General features: G+C 33.0%; 1 protein-coding gene across 5 annotated transcripts in view; it reads left to right on the top strand.

The window, feature by feature from the left end:
- LRRIQ1 (leucine rich repeats and IQ motif containing 1) overlaps positions 1 to 13,080 on the top strand; it is a 141,469-nt gene extending 128,389 nt beyond the window's left edge. For 4 of the 5 annotated variants that reach the window (XM_055586451.1, XM_055586425.1, XM_055586432.1 and 1 more), the window contains 5 exons: positions 963 to 1,052; positions 1,699 to 1,820; positions 2,339 to 2,434; positions 2,689 to 2,771; positions 12,631 to 13,069. In XM_055586451.1, coding sequence (XP_055442426.1) covers positions 963 to 1,052; positions 1,699 to 1,820; positions 2,339 to 2,434; positions 2,689 to 2,771; positions 12,631 to 12,743 — 504 coding nt within the window. In that variant the 3' untranslated portion in view covers positions 12,744 to 13,069. Of the gene's footprint in view, positions 1 to 962; positions 1,053 to 1,698; positions 1,821 to 2,338; positions 2,435 to 2,688; positions 2,772 to 12,630 lie in introns of all 5 variants that reach the window. The other variant, XM_055586460.1, reaches the window with a different exon arrangement.
- Positions 13,081 to 13,453: the final 373 nt, after the last annotated feature.

Genomic DNA, 13,453 nt, shown 5'->3' with positions numbered 1-13,453 from the left:
GAAACACTGAAACTATATAAATGGAAAATTGAATTTAAGTCTTAGTTTATAGTCATTCCAGTTTTTAAAACATAAATATGTTTGATCATTTTAGAAACTTTTAAAAATCAAGTTCATTGGTATTCTGACCATCCTTTTTCCGTAAAGATTTTTTAAAAATTATAGAACCAAAGATTATTATTTAAACCATATTAGATAAGCCAAGCAAATAAAATTTAGATAATGATATCCTAATTTTTTTATATCCTAAATTATACAAAACTAGTGTAACTTGCACAGTTCCAGTGTAGAAAGATAAAAAGTTTGGAAATTGCCTATGGAATAAAAATGGAATAAAAATCTTATAAGATGAAGAGTGAAGTGACTTAAAACCATTTCAAATTTTATATTTTTATCATTCAAACCTTTGAATTAGAGAATATAATATCAGGAACCATGTTCCATATATTGCCACAAAATTCTTTTTTTCCCCATATATTCAGAAAATTTGTGAAATTTTGAACTAAAATTAAGTAAAAGCTAACCTACAGATAGTATTTTCAGAAAAAGTGATACTAATGTGTTAAAATAATATACATTTTAAATAGTGAGGTTTGCTGGAAAATATTATAATTTGCATAATAAAAAGTTAAACGATTATGTCCTTCAGTTACATTTAGAGTTGGCTCAGAGTCCTAGTTCTCAAACAGTTAAATACACTGAACAATCTGTACTTCTCATTTTTTAGAACATGTGAGTACTCAAGGTTTTACTTTATTCTACTTGGGGATGAAAAATTTTATCCCATTTTTTTAGAATGTTTGCATTAAACAGAGTCATAACGAGAGCAAGTAGCAAATTTTCCTCTAAGTAGAAATGCTGATATACTTTCTTAACATTGGTAGTGTGTAAGACAGTTTAAAAGAATCTTTATAAAAGTTATGCAAACTAAATTATGTACATTAATGTTATTATTTGTTCAGGCTGCCTTAGAGAAGGAATGGCTTGCTTTAGATTCTGCCCGCTTCCCTTCACAAACACTGCTTCTTCCAAACCAGCTGCACTGGCCAAAGGTAACATATCATGGAAATCTCTTAGTGCTCGATCTTTGCTCATTTCTTAAGGTTATGCTATGCTGCAGTGATTAATAATACAATTTATTGACTTGAAAAACACAATTACTTTTAGAAGCCTCTGACTTCCTCCTCATCCCCAGATGTAATTTTTCATGTAGCTTTTCTTTCATTTGCTCCTAATTTTTTTTCTTTATTTTGGATTTCTTTCAACACTTTATTTCACAGTAGCAAAAAAAAAAAAAAAATATGATATGCTTCAGCTGCATAAAATCACTAGTTGACAGCACTTTAAAAATACAAAAATATGCATTAAAAGGGCAACAGCTGAAGATTCTCAGTCAGAGGTCAATGAACTGTAATATCTGTTATTTATTTGATAATCTTTGAAGTTTTTGTCTTCTGAATTTTTTAATGATCTTTTAAATTAATCATTTTGTATACGCAAACTATACAAAAAGCATACCTCTCACCACAGCAAGAAAGAACATGTGTATGTCTAGTCTATAAATTTCATTTTATTACAATTTTTAATTTTTATATGTCTTTCTTAAATTACTCAGTAATATGCATGCAAAGTAATACAATATAAATGTTAGATTTTTTCCATTTATTTTATATGTATGTACTTTTTTTTTCTGGTAAGTTCTCTGGAATCTTAAAATATGATGATACTTCACTTAATTTACCAAGTCATCCAGCTCAAGCATGGCTATGTAATGAGAAAGAAAATTTGCTTTCATCAGAACACACAGAATTTAATAGCAGGTAAGCTAAATTGCTCTTTTAAAGGATCAACCTTTAATGAATGACAAGAATATTATACTCCTTACAGAAATAGTAAGATTATGAAAATATGTATGAATTTGCTTGTTTAGAACATGGCAGAGCATTTGTATTAAAAATTTAATGATTTTATTTTCAGTGTAAGAAAAATGTGTGATGTACATTCATTAAAGCAAATCCAAAGTATCAGTGAAATAATATTATTAACTGTTGTATACAAATGGACTTTTAAATACTGCTATATAGGTAGAGATAAGAGTTAGAATAAAAATTCCAATGTTGTTTCTTTCGACAATAGGATTGAAATATGCTTCAAGTAATTGAAATGTAAACATTTTAAATTAATGGCTGACTTTTATTACTTTTCAAGATAAAGTTTTTTCTGTAACTTAAATATATTTTATTTCCAAGTGTGAGACAACATAAACAGCTTGTAGTTTTAAAAAGTGCTGATATACTTGTGTTGATTCAGTCAAGTGTGGTTTTTGTCCTATTGCTAGATCAGAAAATAGAACTTTATCCAGACCACCTGAAGCAAAGACCAGCAGAAAGAGTCTACTAAAGTCTGAAAAAGAAGAAAAAATTTCAGAAGAATGGTATGTAGTTCATTTAACCCTAACATATTAAGAAATTTAGATACTTTAAATATCCAAAACAGGTATTTTTCAAGATTTCAAGAATATCTTTATTAGTTTTTAAGAAACTATACCTCTGTTAAATTTAGATTCTTAAATGGGAATTCAAATTTGTTTTGGTATGATATAATTCAGAAATGTATGTTTATATGTATATGCATAATATAAATATAGTCTGAGGATTTATGCCTTTATTAAATTTGATCTTTTAATAGGGGTTTTAAGGATATTTCTACTGCTCAGCAGATGCTGAAGAGAGCACAGAAAATGAAATCAAAGAAATTAAGAAAAAAATTAGGTGGGTAATCAATGCTCAATAACTGTGTATCTGACATTGAAAATATAATCATTAAAACTATTTTTAGCAAATTGTATTTAATAAGCATAGAAATAAAATGCACAGATATGAGACTGTCTAAGGTAATACTCCATAAAAATAATAAGACAAATGTAGAGAAATTTATGATATTGCATTTAATGATTTATTACACTCTTAAATGCTATTTTTACTTTCCCCTGTTTCTTATCTACTTTGCTATTGATTATTCTATCTATTGTGCACTGAGAATTATGCTGTAATTGCTTTCTAATTTCTAAATGCTGGTTCGTCGCAGCAAATGGTGATTCTAAAGAGCATCTACTTCACGTGCTTATTCCTTTGTGTGTTTTTAAATTGCTTGATTATTCTATAAACTATTTCCGTACATTTATCAGTTCCATGAATATCAGCTTTGACACTTTGGGAAACAAGCACAGTGTATATCTTTTGTGGTTATGCTGAACTTGCAAAATGTTCAAAGGCATCTTTCTTCTGTCCCACTTGCCAGGCTCTTCAAGTCATTTGTCTTTATTTGGACACCTCTAGTTGTTTTATTAAAATTACTTAATATGTGGAGTAATTTATAGATATTAGAGCAATAAATAGGTGGTTAATGAATTTATAGCTATAATTAAGACAATTTATTTGTATATTTCATATAACTTTGTGTTTACTCATGGACTCATAGGCTCAATATAAGTAACATGACATTCTTTTCTATCTGCTTTCTCTCATTCATCAATTTCCTTTATAAAAATCTTAATGTCAGTGAAATGTTTCCATAAAAGTACGATTACTCCTGAGACAAGGAGTCTATATTTATCCTATAGTTCTAGCTTATACCAGTATACAAAGAAACACTCAGATTAATTTTTACCTTTATTAATTTTCTATTTATTACTTTGATCAATTCAATTATAGAATTCTAAGAAATGTGTGTGTGTGTATATAGGTATATATATAATTTTTAGAAACAAAATAACTAAGATACTGTTGGTTTCTGAGGAATAACTGATATTTGTTAACACAGCAGTTACTAGCCATTGATAAATTACTGATGACTCATTTTTATACTCATAAATGTTCAAACTTTCCTTTTTTGGCCTTATATAGTGGTATCTTAATTTTATCTTTTATCTTTTTAAGATAAGTGTGATTTTTTGTGTGTACTCAAAGATTTTTAGGTTTAAAGAATTAAAATGTCAAGACTTTTTAGAGAAAATGTCAATATTAGCTTTGTTGTCAGATTGTTTAGTGCATCCTGTGCTCTTATGTTGTAAACTCCTACCAAGTCCATCCGGGCTCTGTGAACTGTGGTTACCCAGGGAAATATAACCCCAAACTCTTAAAAATAGTGAGACTCTCCTTCAATTCTAAGGAAGTGGAATTCAGTGCAGTAATTCAGGGTAGTTTGATAATGTTGTATTGCTTTGATGGATATTTCTACTCACTTTCAACAGTATCAAAAGCAACATTTAAATAAATGTTTTGAGATTAATAAGTTACTGAAACTCCTGGAGCAAGTTCAAATACCAAAAGTGGCTTAAGAACTGATTCAGCCAATGTTCAACACATATTTATTATTTATGTTCAAGATCTAATTTTTAAAATTATTTACAGTATTTGCAATAGTCTGTGATAGTGAAGCTAAGGAAAATTTTGTCTTGTTAGACTCTGTCTCTGGAAATATATGTCTTTCTTGCTATTTCTAATAACTGAGTTTTTTTTTTTAGGTTGAGTACATTTTTAATAAATCAGAATAGTAGGTAATATTTTTAGAAAAATTTTAATAAGGAATATATGCTCAACATAAAAATAAAAGTAAAAATCATTGCTTCAGTGGCCAAAAATTAGACATAATATTATGAAGCAAAAGTTAAACTTCTTTTTATCTGTCACAAGGGGGCATGATAGGGTAACAAAAGAAAAAAGAAAACCAGATATTCAAGCTAACAGGTATATCTTAAATTTAGCATTTTGCCAGTGGTCATTAAGCATAACCTGTTAGGTAAAGATCCAAAATGGCAATCATATAATTTTTATAGAGATATTTATTCTAGTTACATGATTGTAAGCCAAATCACATTCTTATTACTGTGTAAGGTTTTGCGTCTTTCTATTAAGCTTTTGTTTTGTTTCTCAAAATAGTATTTTATCAAAATACTATCAGATTGATGAAATGAAACCAATTTTCAAAAATTTGCATTCTGAAGTGTAAAACAAAATGACGACCTTTAAATCCTTCTTACTCTTTTTCTCTATTCCCCCTTCACCACATATACCCAGAATAGATATAGTCAAGGTAAGATTAAAGATGAAAAAGAAAATTAGTGGGATCCTGTACAATTATATTTTAATCTTTAGTAGGTAGATGATGTAGCATTTATCTCTTTTTGCATATGTGAGCAAATAATTTAAGACTCTGTAACTCAGTCTTTCTTCTTATAGAATAAAATTTTTTCTAGTGTTAATGCAATCAATTAATATATGCAATTAATTAATAAGTTGTGATATGCTATTAACTAATTTGGGCTTCCCTTATAGCTCAGTTGGTAAAGAATCCACCAGCAGTGTAAGAGACCCCAGTTCAATTCCTGGGTTGGGAAGATCCACTGGAGAAAGGATAGACTACCCACTCCAGTATTCTTGGGCTTCCCCTGTGGCTCAGCTGGTTAAGAATCTGCCTGCAATGTGGGAGACCTAAGTTTGATCCCTGGGTTGGTAAGATCCCCTGGAGAAGGGAAAGGCTACCCACCTCAGTTTTCAGGCCTGGAGAACTCCATGAACTGTATAGTAAAGAGTTGGACATGACTGAGCGACTTTCACTTTCTTTGACATTCACTTTCTTTCACTTTCACTTTCAGTTTGACTCTAATGGCCATAATTTTAAACTTTTATTACTTAATACATTTAAATTATGTTTTAAAATTTTAATAATGTTAAATACTTCAAAAGTTATTAGTAATTTTCAAATATACAGTTATATATATGTATCTCTTTCATGTCCAACTTGCCAGCTTGAAAATTTCAGGCCACAAGAGGGCAACATTGTTCATAAAACTGCGGGAGACTAACCAGCTCTGTGGGTGTAGTCACTCAGCTCTGTCTGACTGGTGATCCCATGGACTGTAGCCCACCAGGCTCCTCCGTCCATGGAATTCTCCAGGCAAGGGGACTGGAGTGGGTTGCCGTTTCCTTCTTCAGGGGATATTCCTGACTCAGGAATTGAACACAGGTCTCCTGCGTTGCAGGCAGATTCTTTACTGTTTAAGCCACCAGGGAAGTCCTGTTTGTTTGTTTGTTTGTTTTTCCCAAGTACTTGTTTAATTTTCATCTGACACTTATTAACATTAATTTATAATCACATCTATTTTTTCCGGCCTCCTCTGTCCATGGAATTCTCCAGGCAGGAATACTGGAGTGGGTAGCTGTTTTCTTCTCCAGGGGATAGTCCCGACCCAGGGATTGAACCCTGGTCTCCTGGGTGTAGGGAGAGTGTCAGATGGGACATTCAGAGAAGAGAAAATTAAATGGAATCCCTTCAGTCTAACAAAGCAGTGGGGCATAAATATAGAAGTATGGAAGCATTAATCCAAATATCACTGAAAAACCTTATAGCAAGTTGCTCAGTTGTTGATGCTCTTAATAATATTTCCTGTTTGTATCTTGTACATATATTTATTTAACCAAGGATTATGTCAATAATATTTGATTAAGATGAGAGTGAAAATAGGGCAAAAGGTAGGGGGTTAGTTATTTGAAGAAAGTTGCAGATAGGAGCAAGGCAATGGCAGCCCACTCCAGTACTCTTTCCTGGGAAATCCCATGAAGGAAATGGCAACCCACTCCAGTGTTCTTGCCTGGAGAATCCCAGGGATGGGGGAGCCTGGTGGGCTGCCATCTATGGAGTCGCACAGAGTTGAACACGACTGAAGTGACTTAGCAGCAGCGGCAGATAGGAGAGGAATACCACTCACGTTACTGATTAATGGAGAAACAAGGGGCTGAGAAAGCAAACAGTGTGGGAAGCCTTCAGAGGACTTTCAATATTGGTGACTTCCATTAGGATAAATAGGGTCTTCTGCTTTAAGCAGAAGAGAGAGGATGGGGAGAAGAAGGGTAAGGAGGAATTATTTGAAAGCCACAGGATGGAATCTAAAATTGTGAGGAGTTACCATGATTTACTCAGTTTGGTATTGGGTTCTAATTGTTATCTGTAGTAAGTCATTGCTCTTTCCCTCATGATGGACCTAGGTATGAACCAGTGATGACTGATCTTGTGTTTGTTGGGTTTTTGTTTTCTTGTCTTTTTGTTTTTACTGTCGTGTCATGGACAAAAGTGATTTCAGAATTTGGTGATCTGGGTAGGAATTTAGCAGATACCCAGTGAAGTTTGGAGGTTAGTGCTGCAGTGAAGAACATCATGTGTGAAGTGAGAGTTGCTGGTTTATTGAAAATCTAAGGGTCAATATCCTAAAGATATCATAATTGGTAGCAAAACTGAGATGAGCCAGACGGAGAAAGAGAGTGAGTGAGTGGTTTTGATGTGGAGCTCTCTTCAAAGAGGAGAGGTCTGTGTATAGGGATTTTAGTGGAGAAAGAATGGCAAGTTTAAGGGCTAAGAATGTAAGGATGAAAACATAACGTGGCTTTCCAACATTTATCATATTTATGCATATCAAATTTCAGAGTTAGAAGAAAGATAAACCAGATGAAGAAAAGAAGGTAATTTCATTATAAAGATAGAACTCCCATTAGGGATATTGGGCTTTCCAGATGGCTCAGTGGTAAAGAATCTGCCTGCAATGCAGACGACCTGGGTTCAATCCCTGAGTCAGGAAGATCCCCTGGAGATGGCTACCCACTCCAGTATTCTTTCCTGGGAAATACTAAGGACAGAGGAGCCTTGTGGGCTACAGTCTGTGGGGTAGCAAAGAGTCAGACACAACTGAGCACACACACGTGCACACACACGTTACTAGGGATAAGAATCATCTTGCAGCTGTTGATAACGCCTTGCAAAGTATCAAGTACATGGAAAGCATTCAATAAATATGTGCTGATCCCATGTGAATGAAGAAAAAAGCTTGCGACTGTGTTGGTAACATTTAGTTATAGCCAAGAATTAAGCCATATAGAAAATAATAAAAGCTAACTTTTTAGTATGAATTAAGCCGTTCATGAGCTATAGCAAAGAGATCAGGTTGCAAAATGATAAGACAATTAAGACATGTTAAGGAGGAAGGATCACAAGGAAACAGCTTAGACAAAACTGACAAAGTGAAGTGTATTGCTGATTTATTTTGTTCACCTCAGTGATTCCCAAAAGGAACTTAAAAGAATTTTGATTAAATGTTACTTCATTGTGCTCTAAATAAAACAATAATAAAACTTATTTGAACACTAAAATCATGGAGGACTCAGTCTCCACTTGTTCCCCACCAAATTCCCTGAACCTAATACCATAGTGGAGGTTTAGTCGCTAAGTCGTGTCCGACTATTGCAACCCCGTGGACTGTAGCCTGTAGGCTCCTCTGCCGATGGGATTCTCCATGTAAGAATACTGGAGTGGGTTGCCGTTTCCTTCTCAGAGGATCTTCCCAACCCAGGAATTGAGTCCAGGTCTCCAGCATTGCAGGTATATTCTTTACCAACTGAGCTATGAAGGAAGCCCTATTTTATAGTCATTTAGTATTTTAGTGTTATTTTATAGTCATTTAAATACTATAGTAGATGTTCAATAAACAGCTGTTAAGCAGATCAGCAGTAAGTTAGATAAACATCACTAAAGACATATAACTCCATGTATGTGTATGACTGTGTGTGTAGTTTATAGTTATTTAAAGCATAGGTTTATGTTTGAGAAAAAGTGAAAGTCTTAGTCACTCAGTTGTGTCCACCTCTGCAAACCCATATACTAGCCTGCTAGGCTCTTGTCCATGGAATTCTCCAGGCAATAATACTAGAGTGGTTAGCCATTCCTTTCTCCAGGGGATATTCCTTACCCAGGGGTTGAACCCAGGTCTCCTGCATTGCATGCAGATTCTTTACCATCTGAACCACCAGGGAAGCCTATATTTGAGAAAGAAAGAAAAGAAAGTGAAGTCACTCAGTCGTGTCCAACTCTTTGCGACCCCATAGAATGTAGCCTGCCAGGCTCCTTTGTCTATGGAATTTTCCGGGCAAGGATATTGGAGTGAGTTGCCATTTCCTTCTCCAGGGGATCTTCCCAACCCAGGGATCGAACCCGGGTCTCCTGCACTGCAGGCAGACTCTTTACCATGAGAAAGCAAATTTAAATTAATAAATAATACTTGTAATTAAATAATGAACTATAGTCATTCAACATTAGCATAAAACTTATTTTATAGTATTGCTCTGAATGGCACATGCATAAAATGGATAATAACCAGATTTTCAGATTTTCATGTATGTCATTAGTAAGATAAACCAGTAAGCTAAGTTTAGGATTAAAGAAACTGTAAAGAGATTGCTCAGGATCTTTACAGATTGAAATAAAATTATTTTATTTCATAAAATCTGTAAAGGGATTGAAATAATTTTAAGGATATTATAATGCCTAAAGAAAATTGTTACTTAAATGAAGTAATGGATATAAAGTGTCAAGCACAGAACCACATACATAATGGAAACTCAGCTTACTTATTGTTGTTGTTTAATTGCTAAGTCCTATCTGACTCTTTATGATCCCATGAACTGCAGTTTACTTATGGGTTTCTCTAAATAAATGACAAAGATGTATTTAAAATCTATTTCTCAACTACTGGGCAAGTCATACTGGGAGATACAAAAATTTAAAAAACAGCAACATAGACCTGCTGTTGATGATTGCTGCTGCTGCTAAGTCACTTCAGTGGTGTCCAACTCTGTGCGACCCCATAGACAGCAGCCCACCAGGCTCCCCCATCCCTGGGATTCTCCAGGCAAGCACACCCTTCTCCAATGCATGAAAGTGAAAAGTGAAAGTGAAGTCGCTCAGTCGTGTCCGACTCTTCGCAACCCCATGGACTACAGCCCACCAGGCTCTTATGTCCATGGGATTATGCAGGCAAGAGTACTGAGGGGTAGATTTAAATGACTTTGGAATGGTCTTTACAATGTCCTTATCTACTGGCTTTCTTACTCGTGTATTTTTTGAAGGTAGCAATGTTATCATTCATGATGGTCTTTCCAGGGACCATTAGAATCAGGTGATTTTTTTCCCATCTAGAATTACTATATTTTTGGTCTCTTATTATTCGTTATTATTATTCCTTTGTAACTTGAATTATTTTAAACCCATTTAAGGTGATGTAATCAGAATGCTATTATTTATGTGCTCTTGATGAATAAAATGATCTTATTAAGTAAATTAGGGCTTCCCTTGTGGCTCAGACAGTAAAGAATCTGCCTGGAGTGCAGAAGACCCAAGTTTGATCCCTGGGTTGGGAAGATCCTCTGAAGAAGGGAATGGCTACCCACTCCATTATTCTTGCCTGGAGAATATAGAACTAGACAACTCTTCTAAATATTTTATGTGTTGAATTATTTAATCATGATAGTAGTGTGAAGAAAGTACTATCATTATCCGTGGTTTACAAATTAAGAAATAAAGTCATGGAGAGCTTATTATTTGCCCAAAGGAGTACAAAAGAACTTAGAGAAGATCCATTGCTTTTATTTCATGTGCTATATTGAATTAAATGAAGTCAACTATGGATCGAACAGTCTGTTCCTTTATATCCTACCTTATTCTAGTAATGATTTAAGATCTTTCCCAGGAAATGTTATTATTTTTATGTTGTAAATATCTGTTTAGTACCTGCCCTTTATTGAGTACCTACCTACACTTATATCTTGATACTTTGCACACAATTAATTCACACAGTAATATTTCAAAGTTAATATTATTGGACAAAAAGGAAGCAGACTGTGGGACCAATTTGACCAGAATCATACAACTAGTAAAAATTGGAGCTTGGATCTAACCCAGTTTTGTTCAATTGTAGTATTTCTTGTCAGGAAATACAAACAGATCAAATGAAAAGGCAAGAAAGGAGAATGTGTAGAAAAATTAAAGGCTATAATAAGGTATCATAGAATATGTAAACCCATAGTAATCTGCCTTCCCTGACTGACTAATGCTCTTTCATGAAAACATTTATTTGGTTTTGGCTGTGTGGGGTCTTCTAGTTGCGGCCAGGGGCTGCTCCCTTGTTGCGGTGCTCGGCCTTCTCACTGCAGTGGTCTGTCTTGTTGGGAGCGAGGGCTCTAAGCGCACAGGCTTCCGTGGATGTAGCCTGGGGGCTCTCGGGCAAAGCTTGGTAGTTGTGGGCACATGGACTTAGCTCCTCTGTGGCATGCGGGATCTTCCCGGATTAGGGATCCGTCCCATGTCTCCTGCATTGCTAGGTGGATTCTTTACCACTGAGCCACCAGGGACGTCCACTAATGCTCTTTTTAACATACCAGTATTTGTTTACTGATTTAATTGATATATAGTGATTGTTCAGTTGAATATATAGTTATTATTATTATTATTGATAATTCATATTGAATTCATATAGAAGCACCCAGCTCTTACCATACCTTGGTCGCTTACAATTATGAGATGTGTTGACTGATATTTTCCCTAATCTGAAAAACACAATCTCTCTGAAACGTGTGAATCATGCTTAGTAAGGGTAAATTATAACTGGAAGACTAATGGAAATCTTCAGTATACTCATATTGAGAATAACTGCAAATACTCTTCTGCTTTTCTAATTCACATTTTAAAAAACATGCTATCTTAAGATTTAATTAAAATAATTAATTTGGGTTTTATGATATTTTAAATCTCATTTTTCATTTGACATATTCACTTCTATTATACTAGATATTAATAGAAAATTCTTAAAGTCTTTTTGCAAGATGATATAAAGGTATCAATAAAATGTACTGTGCTGAATTGTGGTTTTATGTTAGCCTACTTCATTTATTTTTTTTTTGAGGTATCACTGACATACAACATTATATCAGTCAGATACAACCTATCTTTTTTAAAGTATATTAACCTACTTTAAATGCAGATCTTTCTACTCTTTATTACAGTTCTTTAACAAGCACAAACCTTTTGTCTTAATTAAACCACACCAAATCTCCAATTTCACATGCCTTAGAACCATTTATTATCAATAAAAAGTTATAGGGCCCTACTTTTACATTTATTTTGTAAAATTAATAGATTCAGAATTCTCTTGGCTATAAAAATTACTTAGAATTTGTACATCTTCATTATGTAAAATATCATAGATCAACACAAACCAGAAATCATTCATTTATCTATAAAACCAATGAAAATTACATTTTATGTTTCTTATCTCATTTGTCTTGCTTCCATCTTCTATATCTTACCTTCTTATAGTTCAGAGAAGGAAAAAAGTAGGGTATATGGTTTTTCCTATGACAATAGCTTTTATCTATTTATATTTATGACAAAATGTATTCAAACAAAAATATCAGGAATTTACCAAAAGAGTTAAGAAAATGGACAGTAAAACAACTCCATAAATAAAAAGTTGATGGCATAACTGGAAGATTTAAATGCAATTTTTTCTCATTATTAGTGTTTCTTCCCTGTGTAGTAAGTATTGGCTAGTTCTTAATCCAATAACCAAGAGTATATAGATGTTGGGTACTTTATTATATTATAAAGATATTTTTTAACAATCATAATCAATTTCACAGAATTTTATAGAATGGCTATTATTTTTAATTTTAATATAGAAAATTGTTAGCAATTTGAGAGAAAGAAAGAACCAGAGCTGAACTTTTGTCTTAATCTCTTTTTATCTAGATCCCACTGTACGCCTAGCATTATTCAGAAACAATGAAAATAAAGTTTCTGTTACAAAACCACCAGAGAAAGCACAACTCCAAAGAGATGGTTTCTTTGAAGGTATGATTTAATGACAGACATATAGAAAAATTAAAAAGATGGAAAATTGTCTTTAAAGAAAAATTTAAAAAATCTTCATTAGTCCTAAAGTACATATATAAAAAATTATGTATAAAACATAACTAAGTAAAAGTCAAAATATGGTTCTTGGAGCTAAAATACTAACTTGGTATCTTGATTCATTAGCATGGTCGTTTAATATTTGTATTGTGACATACATAAATTTAAATTCTTTGTATTTATGTGTCAAAATTATAATGCTATATCATCAATGTTACTAACTTTATTTAAATTTTACACTGACAGAATATGTTACCTTATATCAATTGAAGTGAATACATGTTGAAATGATATTCTAATATACTTACTGCCAATATGTGCAAATTGCATTTAAGCATTATGAATTAAACTCTGAAATTTTAAATATTTTACTATATTTGAAGCTTGTCCAACTCACTTCTAGGACAAAAAATCTGCATATATAAGGGCAGTGGCAGATTGTATTCCCTGTTCCTACATTCAGAACAATTATAGACTTATTAAGCAGGAATATTTAAATGTTTTAGAATAGCAAATATGACTTAAAACAAGTTTTCTGTTGCTTTTTCTTTAATATTAAAATGGTAATAATTTTCACCTATAGTTTGGATTGTAATTTCTAATAGGAAAGAATAGAGTCAAAATATTTTACATGGAAGTGAACTACTCAAAAATCTTAATA

Source organism: Bubalus kerabau, chromosome 1 (genome assembly GCF_029407905.1).
Source record: "Bubalus kerabau isolate K-KA32 ecotype Philippines breed swamp buffalo chromosome 1, PCC_UOA_SB_1v2, whole genome shotgun sequence".
NCBI lineage: Eukaryota > Metazoa > Chordata > Mammalia > Artiodactyla > Bovidae > Bubalus > Bubalus kerabau.
Note: the sequence above shows the minus strand (reverse complement) of the source record. Positions and strands in the feature narration are given on the sequence as shown.